At 40.6% G+C, this 15,045-nt stretch overlaps 1 protein-coding gene across 2 annotated transcripts in view; it reads left to right on the forward strand.

Annotated features, from left to right (window-relative positions):
* WWTR1 (WW domain containing transcription regulator 1) overlaps positions 1–4,930 on the forward strand; it is a 120,218-nt gene extending 115,288 nt beyond the window's left edge. For both annotated transcript variants that reach the window (XM_074963787.1, XM_074963786.1), the window contains exon 6: positions 2,886–4,930. In XM_074963787.1, coding sequence (XP_074819888.1) covers positions 2,886–3,070 — 185 coding nt within the window. In that variant the 3' untranslated portion in view covers positions 3,071–4,930. The remainder of the gene's footprint in view (positions 1–2,885) is intronic.
* The last annotated feature ends 10,115 nt before the right edge of the window (positions 4,931–15,045 follow it).

Consider the following 15,045-nt stretch of genomic DNA (forward strand, 5'->3'; position numbering starts at 1 on the left):
GAGAGCTGCGAATGCCAGGGCAAATTAATCATTAAACATGTTTGCTTTTAAACCATGTATAGTATTTTAAAAGGTACGCTCACCAGAGGTCCCTTCTCCGCCTGGCGGGTCCGGGAGGCAGCCTTGGGTGGGTTCGGGGGGTACTGGCTTCAGGTCCAGGGTGAGAAACAGTTCCTGGCTGTCGGGAAAACCGGTTTCTCCGCTTGCTTGCTGTGAGCTATCTACAACCTCATCATCATCATCTTCCTCGTCCCCAAAACCTGCTTCCGTGTTGCCTCCATCTCCATTGAAGGAGTCAAACAACACGGCTGGGGTAGTGGTGGCTGAACCCCCTAAAACGGCATGCAGCTCATCATAGAAGCGGCATGTTTTGGGCTCTGAGCCGGAGCGGCCGTTTGCTTCTCTGGTTTTCTGGTAGGCTTGCCTCAGCTCCTTAAGTTTCACACGGCACTGCTTCGGGTCCCTGTTATGGCCTCTGTCCTTCATGCCTTGGGAGATTTTGACAAATGTTTTGGCATTTCGAAAACTGGAACAGAGTTCTGATAGCACAGATTCCTCTCCCCATACAGCGATCAGATCCCGTACCTCCCATTCGGTCCATGCTGCAGCTCTTTTGCGATTCTGGGACTCCATCATGGTCACCTCTGCTGATGAGCTCTGCACTCACCTGCAGCTTGCCACGCTGGCCAAACAGGAAATTGAAATTCAAAAGTTCATGGGCCTTTTCCTGTCTACCTGGCCAGTCCATCTGAGTTGAGAGTGCTGTCCAGAGCGGTCACAATGGAGCACTCTGGGATAGCTCCCGGAGGCCAATACCGTCTAATTGTGTCCACAGTACCCAAATTCGACCCGGCAAGGCCAATTTCAGCGCTAATCCCCTTGTCAGGGGTGGAGTAAGGAAATCGATTTTAAGAGCCCTTTAAGTTGAAAAAAAGGGCTTCGTCGTGTGGACGGGTGCAGGGTTAAATCGATTTAACGCTGCTAAATTTGACCTCAACTCCTAGTGTAGACCAAGGCAGAGGTATGCAAGGAATGACGAATTGGATGCTAAGGGTGAGAGTTTAAAATTGTCAACCAGATCTTCTCGGTGGCTTTGAAAGACCTCAATGTATGTAGGACTGTTGAAAAGTTAATATAACATAGTACAGTGCTGCACTTCTACAGTACTTAGCACAATGGGCCCTAATCCATGATTGAAGCCTATGAGAGCTATCACAATATAAATAACTTCCAGCAAGCATATACCACTCAACTGCTTACAGTGGAATCTGATGTAGTAAAACTCTATTTATATTGAAGAATAACACCTGCTTATTGTTTCCCTGGTCATAGAATCTCAGGGTTGGAAGGGACCTCAGGAGGTCATCTAGTCCAACTCCCTGCTCAAAGCAGGACCAATCCCCAATTTTTGCCCCAGATCCCTAAATGGCCCCCTCAAGGATTGAACTCACAACCCTGGGTTTAGCAGGCCAATGCTCAAACCACTGAGCTCTCCCTCCCCCCAGTATTTGGTTGTGGTCATGGTCATGCAAATGAAAAATTGTAGTTGTTGTTAGAGTGAACTCTGCTTATAGTTTTTCTGTTAACAGTATTAGTGATTTCAGGATTCTACTTTAGTACTGGTATGGTTAGCTGCAGGGCTGTTATTCATATATGGGTGTAATTCACAATGTGGGCCATAATATTCTGACTCCAATACAAACAGCACCCAATTCAAGCTCACAGTTCTGCATCTTGATCTACCTCAATCACTGATTTAAGTGGGAATTTGGGGCATGCAAGGAATGTGTAGGGTCAAGTTCTTCAGTGGCAACTTGAAAAAGGGAGCACAATAAGGGGCCCTGTTTTTCATCTGTCAGTGTGGAGAGTTGTGTGTGAATCCCCCTGACAGAAAATTGAAGATATAGCCCAAAAGTGAGCCAGTGAGTTTTGGAAGGATTTCCTATGTATCTGGCCCAGATTTGATTTGCAGTGTTTCAGGACCAGATTCTTCCTTTACTCATTTGGCCTAATACTTGACTGCACTAGGTCAGTGGAATTCTTCAGGAAATAAAGTACTACCCCACATGAGTAAGCATGGCAGAATCTAATCCTAGGTGAATTGGTTTTAGCTCTTCCAAATTTCTGCGTTGTCTAGTTCTGTGGGAATTCATTGTGTCATGAGAACAGTCTCCTAAGAAGAGCCATTGCATTGGGATTTCCTTTCCAAACATGTGCATAGTTCATTTAGATATTGAATTTTTTTTTTGTTACTCTCTTCACATTGTTTAAAAGATGAAAGTAAATTATTAGGAAACACACCAGTTCTCTCCAGCTACTGAAATAAGTCAGTGAAGTCAATGGGACTCAAGACTACCTTTGGAATCAGTGGGAGTTCTGGGTGTGCAGTGAGTACACGGTCATGCCCTTAATGATTTTACTGTTCATTATTGTTAATTGAGCCAAAAAATAGAGTAATAACATTGCAAAGGAAAGTCCCTGTAAAACTGTCATTAGCCTTAGTTTGAACTGTGGGCTATGGATGAAATTCACTCCTATGCAGAGAGCCAGAGCACAGTGCTTAAGTGGGATTTGACTCCATTAGCCCTCTGCACAGGGAGGAATTTCACTGACTGCTTAAGTGAGGGAACAGAGGCTGATTATTCAAATACTGTTGAAAAGAACTTTTTTGTGCTTTTGACAGCACAACAAAAGAGAAATCCTTCTCTGGATATGCTTTTCTGTAAGCAAAGGAGGCTTGACAGCAGTGTTTATAGAAGATACCTGTAATGTGGTGATTGCAGGAAGTGGGGGGGAAGTGTGCCTACAATTTTCAGCGTGTGCTTTTTTTTAGAATCATTTTTAGAAGGGAGCCAGCGCCTCTATGATTCTTCTTTCTTTTACAGGCGAAACTGTGGCACAGACTCCCATGAACGTAAGTTCACAACAGACACGTTTCCCTGATTTCCTCGACTGTCTTCCAGGAACAAATGTAGATCTTGGGACTTTAGAGTCTGAAGACCTGATCCCTATCCTCAATGACGTGGAGTCCGTACTCAACAAGAGTGAGCCGTTCCTCACCTGGCTGTAATCAATAATCACTCGATGCTGATTCAGCCCTTAATACAAGCCAACATTTCCTTTCCCTCTTGAAATAGAGGTAGAGCATCTGAAAATCTTCAGATATATACTTGCTGCCTTAATGACTTGCTGTATCACCTTTATGGTCATTTTAACCTGTGCCTGAATTTGATTGACAGTAATTTAAATATAAAATATATATTTCTTTCTGTTTTTCAAGAACTGCTTCTACACATCTGTAACCTGTGTTTCCTTTACAGATCATATAGAAGTGTTTCTTTTTGGGGGGATGGGAATCACAAATGGGCAGAGTATGGGATAGAGATCTGTGTCCATGACTAAACTCATGGGCTCTCAGTTAAAATTACGACTCTTAATGAACCAAAAATGCTGACCACACGTAGGCAGCTTGGTTAAAAAAAATACCTGCACAGAATCGGACCACAAGTGCAGTTTTATCATTATATTTATGACAATAGTACCAAATGCTTTTTTATCTATTTAACTTGAGCTTTGAGCTTTAAAATCATTGTATTATTAGTAAGATTGTGCAGTATGGAATATAGAATAATTCTGATTCCATAGCCACCATACTAATCCTTATTATACATTTGCAAAGGCACAGACCGTACTATTGCAGTTTATTTTTCAGTATATTACTGTATAGCTTCCAGATAAATACTTCCAATTTGAAAGTAGCAGAGTGGTTCAGTAACAGTTTTACACTACAATAATATTGTAAAATAACCAGACTGGTACTACCACCTTTAAAAAAGTCATAAACATGTCATTTTTTAAAAATACATCTTAGATTTTGATGTTTATTTTATTAAGCACTACAATTTTTTAACTAAATACATGAACGCATTTTTTAAAATAAATCTGTGGCAACTATTTTTGACAACGGCAAAAATACACTTAAAAATCAGGACAGAAAAGACTAGCACAACTTGACAATACCATATGCGGTTAAAAAAAAAAAAAAAGCCTTGTTCTTCCTGTTTTCAGTAGTAATGGTTTTTAACTGACAGTATCAATGAAACTGTACAGGTAGCTGAATACTTGTAATCAGATGGTCACTTTTATCAGATCCGTGATAACCAGACAGGTGCCTGTATGTCTGGTAAAGTTGCTAAAATCCTAATCCTTGTTGCTTGCTAGAGTTGGTATACAAGACACATGGCATACTATCCTGTATATTCATATCTACTGTATATCCTATAAAGGTTTCTTTTTCAAATGTTTGGGGCTGAGAAAGCATCAAGGACAGAAAGCATGCAAAGTTTCCCTGAAATGCAAATGAAGTCCTGAAATTCTTAAGTATTTTGAGCTATTATTATTTATAATCTATGAATTTAAGCTTTTTATTTTGAAAAAAAATGTATCTGTTTATGAAAGGCATTAATACAAGTCTCTGAGCTTGATCCAGTTTATGTGGGGAAAGCAAGAGATGTAGCACTCAGTGTAAATGTCTGTTTGTCAGGTCTAATCCCTAAGATCCTATCTATGCACCAGAATATTGGACACTAAAGGATTTTTTCTATCTTGTTGGAAAAGAGGCAGGTGAAAGGGTTAGAGATGAAGTGGCAGAAATATGGACTAGATTGGAACGGTGAATGATTATGTGACAGAAAACAATAACAGTACCTGAGAGGGACGGATGGCTACAGATAGGGACACACATGTAAGAAGAACCAGCCGTGTTCACTTAAACAATACCATACCATGAACCCAATACAAGAAACTTCCTTGTGAGAGAAGAGCTGCTTGGCTGTCTTGTCTTTTAAGCAGGAGAGGGGAGAGAGCTACCCAATGAAGTTCTATTATACAGAGAAGACTAGTTCTTTTTATATATATTTTAATATAACACGGGATGAGGAGGCAGAGTTGCGTCTGCACAGAATATTGCTGAATGGGCATTGTTTTACTTTTTTTTTTCTTTCCACTTATGCTAGAACTAAGCCTGAAGATATTAGAAATTATCTTTCTGAACAAACAAAGGACCGAATGGGGCTGAACGTTATTACTGTATTATCTTGAATCTTGAATCTTTTTTTTAAAGTGTATCAGGTTATAAACTTAAATGAAAATCAGATGGTCCTACGGTTTTGTTCTTTTAGTTACTCAAATGGCTTATATAGTCAGAGAATTTGGGATTTATGGTATCTGATTTTGATTGTAAAACTTTTTAAGGCCAAATCCTCAGCTGCTGTATGATCAGTCAAGCTCCATTGAAGTCACTGGCTTGTTAGTACAATTTACACCAGGGGATCTGCACCCTGCCATGATTTAGTCAATATTATAATTAAAGTTTAGCAAAATTAGTATAAGCATTTACTAGTAAGTCAATGTTTTTAATTGTTTTTTTTGTTCATAAAAAACAAAGATCAGAATTCTAAAGCTGGTGCCTGCTTCTCCACATACTGGTGTAGGTTGGGAGGGGTGAGTGAAGAGAATAAAGCCCAGAAACATTAAATTTTGTAATTGTTTTCATATTCCTGTGATAATAAAACAGCAGCAGAGTTGAATGGAAAGGTGCTATGTAAAACATTATTGCTACTGTAAAGCAACTGCCCGTAAGTTAGGTCAAACCTTTTTTCATTCTGAACCAAATGATGGTGAAGATAAAGTAATTTTCTACACCATAACATGTTCTTGTTTCTACAGAGAGTATGTGCTGGATCACATGCACAGACACTCTCCCCAACCCTCATACTATCCAGTTTGTTGTGAAGTCCTCCTTTCAAGGAGTTTTCTGACTTTAAAAACAGGCTGTGACAGAAGTATAAGTATTCAAAAAGCATATGTATTTGTAATTCTATTGAAACAATTTAATTTTTTACAATATTTCACTATTATTTCAGTTTGTGAAATTACATTTATTTTACTGAATTCACACTGTCTACTTGTCTCAATACAGTAAATATGTTAGTGGGACAGTTGTACTGTTGACCATCACTGAGTGTGACATACATAAACGTTGCGGATACGGAGTAATAGGATGTTAATTACAACTTGTATTCTGATAACACTATTAGAATGGGGAGGGATAGTTCAGTGGTTTGAGCATTGGCCTGCTAAACCCAGGGTTGTGAGTTCAATCCTTGAGGGGGCCATTTAGGGATCTGGGGCAAAAATTGGGGATTGGTCCTGCTTTGAGCAGGGGGTTGGACTAGATGATCTCCTGAGGTCCCTTCCAACCCTGATATTCTATGATTCTATGTAACTTTTTGGGGAGGATGGGTTGACGATGAAAACAAATGCTGGGGTGTTTTGGGGGGGCTGGGAGGGTTTAAAATGTCTTTTGAAAATGGGTGATGAAACAAACTGTTTCTTAATACACTGCATCCATGTATGTGCTAGTACTTTAACTTTTTTATTTACTTTTTAATTGTATGTTATGATGTGTGAGCAGTTGTTTTTAATTTAGGTTATTTTACATACAGAGGGTATGCATCAGAATCAATCAGATCAAACTATTGTACCCAGAGTTTGGTTCTGGTTTTTATTTCTTTGATCTTATACAAGAGAAAATAAATAAATGAATTTAAAGCTTTTGGCTGCATTTTTGTTCCGTACAATTTTTTTTATTATTTCTTCTCTGGAGGATTTTAGAATTTGCTGAGCATTAACTCCACTTGGAATAAAGTAAAGAAGCGTTCTGTGGAAAGAGATTCCCTTGGATTAAGTGGCCAACATTTAACAAAAGAAACCTTAATATACAGAATTATGGTCCAGGTTATTAATAGCTATGAGTAGGTATTAGGTGATATATATCCTGGTTGCACCCACCCATGCCGCATCCAACGTGCATCCCAGAGGCACACTAATTATTTGTCCCCACACCACCTCCTAACTCACCACTATTCGTGCTTCACTACAATGTCACTCAATGAATTTCATTTCCAGAGAGGACCACCACCCTAAGATCTATGTACCACTTAAGCCCTCACAACACAGTGTAAGTCGTGCATTGGCCTGGGAGTGCCCCTCTGCCCAGGATCTGAATTTCACATTAACAGAATATTTTTCATCATTTGCTGAAAACAAATCAATGAGCTTGTATGTTCCAGGCCTACATTTGAAAATCTGGCCTTTTCTACCACATGTTGTTAAGACTAATACTGAAATTGTTCTAAACGCATGCTTGTGAACTTAGACTTCCCTGTGCTTCCAGGCCATATATCCTGCACTCTGATATGTGGGTGAAGTGGATATCATCCTGTATCTTGTAAAATCAGTTACTGCACTCATACAACTGTGCTGTGGCATATGTTGCTCTCATACAGTAGGGTCCATACCGGCAGGGCCGCCGACATGGGAGGAGGGGGGAGACGGGGCAGCAACATTAAAGTGCTGCCGCGGCAAAGGACCATCCTTAAAGCTCTGCCTTCGCTACCCATTAGTTAGATCCAATATTTAAAGATAAAATGAAGCCGTACCTTCCAATGACGATAGCTCAGCCAACCTAATGAACCTGAAGATCTGTAATGCTGTCTGAATTCAGTGCTCATGAAAACGAAGCCCTTATAGCCTGCTTGGCTTTAATCCTATTATGAACAAGCAGTATACAAATTTCCTTAAATTACCCCTGTGCTAATCCATGATCTGCAACACTCCTGCATTCTAATCCTGAGACTCTTGGTCAAAGACTACCAGTTTTGGAAAACTTGGGGGTTACTTTATGACGTGGGTAAACATTCACAATAGGAACTACGAGTTTACCCCATTTGTGAATGAAATCAGGATTTGATCCCAGGGTGATTGGATAATGCATTAACACATTGTGTCACCAACTATAACAGAAGTGCTGTTGGTGATTTGGACTAGTGATCTGAACACAGTCCTGTGAGCCAGGAGCTCCTGAGACTTAAACCAGATTCTCTCACTGGCAAATCACATAATGTTTTCCCTCATTAACAGCTGAGTAAACAATTTGTCTTCCTCTCCATCTCACAGGGGTGTTGTGAGGCTTAAGTAACTATTTTGGAAAGGTGCTTTGACAGTGATAATTTTAAAAAAGTAGTTAGAACTTAACATAGACATGCTGACCATGGGGTGAAGGAAGACCGAAGGATTGGAGGATCCCCCAAACAATTGGCTTGTTGGACGTGCTTTCTCAAGTCCCTTTCTGAATCTTAACTACATCTTTTTTCATAAGACTGTGTTCCTGGAACCCTGATTCTGTGCCCTTTGTCTACAGCAAATACTACTTATGTACTCTAACTCTACACCAGAGGAATGTAAAGTACTTCAAGGACTTAAAAGCACTGTAGCCTGGTAAGCTGTTCACAGAGATGTCAAATAGGATAGAATCCATTTACTGTGACTTGCATTAATAAAAAAAGAGGGGCCTTAATAATGCATTGCACAAGTAGTTATAAAATGATGACATAAAAGGTAGCTGGAAACAGCTGCCGCATCCATCTGCTCCACTATGCTACTATGGAATGTGATATCATCCTTTACTCTAGCACCTGTTGATGTAACTATATTACATGTATCTTTCCATTAAAGGTTAACAGCTGTCCTATGCCTGATAGTTCTTGTCTTGGGGGCAAGGAATGTGTCTTATCTGTGATCTGTAAAGTGATGGGTAACTGCACAGCTCAAATGTTTAATGCCCTTAATAATATAAATCTGAGTTGGACTAATGAATATCCAACATGAAACTGTAGATGGTATCTAAAAATAACTAGTTCATCCTGAGCAGAAGCTCCTAATGGGCCCAATTGTGCGATAATTATGTGATGTGAGCTACTCTCCACCAGAGACTAAGACAAGATTCACACTTGCATTTCCTTTTCTAATCAGAGCTGCATTTGACCTTAGGGGGTCTCAAAGTCATGTGGAATGTATCAATCCTACAGGACACAGATAAGAAACAGGTGGCCCAGTTGACTTTGGATTTCCAAGGGAACATAGTATCCATGCTTCTTGATGCCTAGTTCCAGTTCCTTATGGCATATGTCACAACTGGCACTTCTGTGGTGTGGTTCACCTCAAGTTACCTCTTAAGGAAATCGCACCCATATTTCTAATGTAAATTCAATAACGATTGGGGGCTGATCAGTGAAGACAGCGGCAAAGTGAAAGGTAAAATTAAGACAACGAAGGGGATGGGCAGATTTTAGTTCAGACATGGATAGAACTGAGACAAGAATAAAATGCAAGGAGAATCAAAGAAGTGAGGGGCAGAAAGAAAGAGTAGTGAGAGAATTGGAGAACATGGGAGCACAGAAGAACTGAGAAGCAATGACAGCTTATACCCTACAGTCATTATACAGTGGCTGAAAATATTTAAATACATATGAATGGCACAGTACAATGGGGGCGTAAAAACGCTGACAGCTAACAGCCGAACAAAACCATCACTATCAGTTAATTCATAAGTCCCTTGCTTTTTATAGCTTTCTGAATCATGATTAATCCTTTCAGAAAAAATTGGTTGCCCTGTGAATGATTGACTAGGATGCTGAAGGGAGGTGTTTGGAATCATTTAATGTGAAACATTTATTAAATGGGAAATGCACAAATATATTTAATAACTCAGATTACGGTTTGGTCTCTGATTTGCATAATGACAGGTTTCAGAGTAGAAGCCGTGTTAGTCTGTATTCGCAAAAAGAACAGGAGGACCTGTGGCACCTTGGAGACTATCCAATTTATTTGAGCATAAGCTTTCATGAGCTACAGCTCACTTCATCGGATGCATCCAGTGGAAAATACAGTGGGGAGATTTATATACACAGAGAACATGAAACAATGGGTTACCTGAGTTTCATTGGCTCTGTAATGGAATACTAAGCTGTATTATACTGTTCCACCAGTAGGTGGCAATGTATGTAAAATGTCCTATTTAAAGGAACCTCAGCTGTACCTGGAAGAGCATTAAAATATCTTATCATGAACACATCTGGTGTGTATAAGCAAGCTCTGTAGCCAGTCCATATCTGGTGCAGTAGTACATAACAGGCTCTGCCTGCCTGAGAGTGACTACAGGACTGGTGACTTGAGGCTAACTTCAAGCTCAGTCTTATGAGGCTGGTACACTGGGATGGTCAAATGCTGTATCTCTCCATTTGTATTTAGTACTCCAGGTGTACCAAGTCAAATACAATAATCAGCATAATGTCATTTATCGGGCAATCTATATGGTTCTTTATTGGTGAGTCTTTTCAGAAGTTTTGTTTCTGAATTTAGAAGGGAACAATTACCCAAAGAAAGATGCTTGTGCTTCCTTTAAAATGGCCATGTTAGCCAAGAGCCAACAGCATCAGTTTCCAGTCATTCACATCTGTTAGCTCAGGCTAATGTTCTTATTTTACAATGCCTTAATTCCTGGGAATCGAGTGTAGCATTAGTTCCCCACTCATGGCTTCTTCCCTGCTCGGGGAGAGATGTCAGTTGCAGTTGGGAAGCCAATGGCAACATAGTTGAGCTTGTCCGCATGAGATCTATGTGGATGGACCCTCTATTCATACAACATGAGCACAAGCCCCTAGCCCTGAATGGAGAAAGGGCTTGGATACCATGGTGATGGGCATGCAATAAGAACTTGAATAGAATAGCATAGCTCTGAAACTTGACGAATTTTAACTTGCAGAGATTTCAAAGCACTTTTTCCATAGACTGCAAGAGGAGAGAATATAGCCCAAAATGTGGAATCAAACTGGAACCAAAAGTGCTCCACTGGGAGAAGACTGTGATAATATGATGGGGATTTCCTGTAAAGTCTTCATCTCACAGCTTCAACAATGCACTATTATTTGTCACCAGACACTGCTCTTGCTATTGGCATTTGTAGCCCCCTATGCTGAAATGTCAATCATGTCCATCATGAAATATAAACCTGCAAGTAGGTGTTCCTCGTGTAGGTGCTGAAAGCCACTGCAGTGCACGTGATACTAATGAAATGGCAAAATAGGTGTCTGCCATGCAAAAATACATATGTAGCCTATTGGTGAATTCTGGCAGCTATTAGCTGGTATTCCTTTCCAGCACAGAATTGTAACGGGTGTGGCATTGTCCAGCAGCATGTGATATTACTTGTAATTGCATTATCACTGCAAAAGGACTCTTGCAAAAGAAATGCCACTTAAAGTGTATGTTGTGTTTGTAAACATCTCACGGCCTGACAGCCATGCCCTGAGGCACACCTGTGACCAACAAGCAAATGTGCATCATAACCATCTCCATGAATAAAACAATGTGATAGAACAGAATGTGGGGTAAAGACGAAGTCCCAGGATGACTGAGTTCCTGACAAGCTTCCATGGAAGTGTTTTCTGGCAGCACTAAAGGTTAAAAAAAACACACACACACCACCCCACAACCCCCTTTAGTGGGGTATATTAAGAACTGCTGTGATCCAGCTAGTAAATCCAATGACACCCAGTAATTATGTACAATCACTAATCACAACAGCCTCAATAAATGTTTTAAAAACCCATTTTTTATGAGTGGACTAACAAAGAAGAAAAGGCCCCCAGTGAGCGAAGCACCAACCATGAGAGACAAAGGCTCCCTAGCAAGAGGGACCTGCCAGAGTCTCACCTCTTATGGCCATACTCGGCCCTTCCAGGTTGTTCCCTTGCAGCTCTGACTTGCTCCTCCACGCATACTACATTTTCAATTCTCTTTCTTCCATTTGTTTGCCCCCGAGACAACACCACAAGCCAGAAAGTTACCAAGCTAAACATGGCACCAGAACAATCTTCAGGTTAAAAGTGCTACTGTCACATGCCCCAGGCTTTAGTCTGAGCATTGGGGAATGGATGCAGTGGTGTTAGAGACACACTGGTCCATAGAATGCAGCATCTTGTCTAGTACTCACTGGTCAAACGTAGCTGGAAAGAAATTATCTGGTGCCCTCTGGTGACAGCTCAGCTCTGGAAATAAAACTGAGACAAAGATTTGCATATGCAGTTAGCATAGGACTAAACTGAAAAGAACTGGTTTGGGGCCTTTCTTGGTACTTTCTTAAGGAGCATTTTCATATGTCTTTGTCAGAGATGAGTGGGAGGGCAAGGTTTTGACAGCACTGGGTGGGTAGGACTAGTAGGGGGTGGGAAAAGGTGCCTTTTTCTTTTTTTAACACCTCCCACCCCCAATTTTGCAGCCACCCTCCCTTCCTGCATCTTTGTTCAAAGAAGCAGTTCATGGCTGCTTAACTTCAGCCTTTCTTCCTGAGACAGACATGCAGAACCACCACTAAGATCTCAGAACTTTCTTTCAGTGCAGCTGCAGCTGTAGGTGCCAGGGCCGCAAGTGGCACAGCTGTGAAAGGGACACTGACTAGAACCATGGAGGAACAGAGTGCTTGCTCCGGCCTGAAGTTAACTGTGATTAGCCTAGTTTTCTTGTCATAAAATTTGAAAATCTGGGTAGCGCAGACTGCGAGACCCCCCGCAAAGAAACTAAGAGGTGGTTATGCTGTGTGAGTGTTATACCAATAAAATAAAAACCAGCAGGATCTTATTAAAGGGGAAAAGGCAAAATACCACATTTATTGTGAATACAGAGAGAATCATAGTAAGCAGTTAGTTATAGCTATAACATTCCATTCAATCTCATATTTATTCACACATTCATTCATACAAACACACACACACAGGTTCTGCAAAGTTGTTACCATAGTTACCAGCCTTAGAGTTGCTCATGCCAAGCCACTGGCCAGGTGGCCTGGATATGAGGAGGGAGCAGGGCCTTGTCAGATGCTAATCTGATGCTCCTGGAAGTTGGTTTGCAGAATCAGACCCCAAAGTTCTCACTTTCTAGAGTCCATTTTTATAGGGATTTCTTCCTATGCCAGTCTATGGGAATTGCTTCATCATGCTGTTGCTGAATCAATCAGCAGATAGCACATTCCTGACGGCTCCCTGCTGCCAGATGTTATCTTGTTCTTTGGTTCTCCCATTCTTGAGGCTGTTGGGTGTATTCCAGTCTGCCCTCCGGGGGTCCTCTGGTTATTTCCACTTGATGCCTTCTTCAGCCGATGGACACTGGATTCTTAGGCTGGCACCTCCCTGATCATTCAGTTATTATCCACACACATCCTCTATCTCTATTTTAATCACAATTGTTAACAAAGCAAGATGAATACAACAAAAGGGCGGGGAGTCTCTGGGTGCTGTTTCTGTTGTTACAGAGTATTGCTTTGAGTCTCTCTCTGTGTGAGTAGTTGTTATTACAAAGAATTGCTTTGAGAACAGACTCTGTCTTAGATTGTACTAATGCAATTAGCAGCTTGCAAGTTTCACACGTAGAGGGAGAGAAACAGTACCAAAAACCAAGAGACCTCTTAATTAGTAATACCCTGGAATTTAAACTATGGGGAATCAAACTCATTTGTGATTTTAATACAGAAATTCTTTAATATGATCAAACATGAGCACTATGCACAATTCTAGTCATCACACTTGAAAGAATTCTTTTTTAAAGAGCTTGATAAGAAACAGCAAAAAACTTTATTGTTGTTGCTAAAGATGAGCTTTGAGGCCCTGCTAGGAAAGATTGCAATTGAAATGCAGGATTCACAGGAATGTCTTCAAAGTTTCTCTAGGCATGATCTCTGCGGCAATAAGCATTACCAGTAAAGATTCTCAAGGGAAAAGTGGGACTAACAGTTGCACAGAGGCAAAGCATTTCCATGGAATCCCTTGCAGGTTTCTTGTGTGTGACATAGTTTTCTTGGTGTGGCCTACAGTGGAGCAGCTGATGAAAAGCAAGCACAGAAGGCCAGCAAGTGGGACTATTAAATTGCCATCTGGGAAGGCCAAAATTTTGAGCCTTCCCCCCTCCTAAATGGATGAGGCTTTCCATAGATCACAATCTTGGGAGATTACTCATAAAGAAACAGTTTTATAACAGGTCTGTCATGAGAAGACATAGGAGATGTAATCTGTCTTGAGCAATATGGCCTAACATGGAATTAAAGCAGAGCTATTCTTCAAGACTCAGCTGAAAGACCTTGTTGAGAAAACACACACTTGAGGTTTTTGCTAAAAAAAACGCTTGATTAATATTCCTGAATAAACAAATTTGCTTCTCAAAACAAGGTTAGGCACTAATTATCAGTCTTCCAGCATGGCTGGGGTGGCAGAGCATATTTACCTATATTCTGTAATATTCCATATGCAGAAGGAGCTTGGTTCTGTTCCTAGTTACATGAACCTCCCATCAAAGTCCTGTTGAGCTGCTCCCATGGAAGTGAAGACAAAATTGGTTCCTATGTGGATTTACATACACAGTTCATTATTGCAGTGCTGGAGCAAAGTTGGATCCCAGGCTTCCAGCTACATCAATGTTGCTATTACACTGATAAGGAAAAAAACGGGAGGTGAAAAAGATAGTCACTATCTTCAATTTGGAGAGCAGAATCACTTTCCCCCATGTTCTCTCACTCAAATTGCTGACTCCATCTTTCCTCCCCTTCTCTCCCCGTCCAACCCCCTGCCCCCCAAAAATCCAGCTCACCTTGTGATGAACAAGACAAGGAAAATTACAACCCGTGTGTTCACAAGATAAACTGTTTTTTCAGCCTTAACTATAGCATTTGCTACTAAGCAAGCCTAATGATAATTGTATGCTAACCCCAAACTCAAGTGAAATTCAGCCTAAATCTAAAATAAATGAATAGACGACTGAGTTTTGAGACTCTGTTTCTGCTTAGTGGAGGGTTCAAGCAGCAAGTGCAGAGTTTTGTGAGAACAATGCTGATGACTCATCAAGATTCACTGTCATTACAGAACATGCTAGTATATTCTAAGAGGGGATGGAAAAAATGGTAATCAGAACTAACCAATAGAATGTCAGTACAATTAGACCTGATCGCTGGAAGTCATCCAAATCTAGATATAGTCTACTTTGTATTGTTCATTAAGTAAGGAGGAATAGGTAAAGTAATCTGGCTATTGTTATTATATAACTGATATCGCTGACTGTAACTATGCAAAAGCGTATTCGTCTACTAGAATAGAGACT

Source organism: Natator depressus, chromosome 9 (genome assembly GCF_965152275.1).
Source record: "Natator depressus isolate rNatDep1 chromosome 9, rNatDep2.hap1, whole genome shotgun sequence".
In the NCBI taxonomy this organism is placed as follows: domain Eukaryota; kingdom Metazoa; phylum Chordata; order Testudines; family Cheloniidae; genus Natator; species Natator depressus.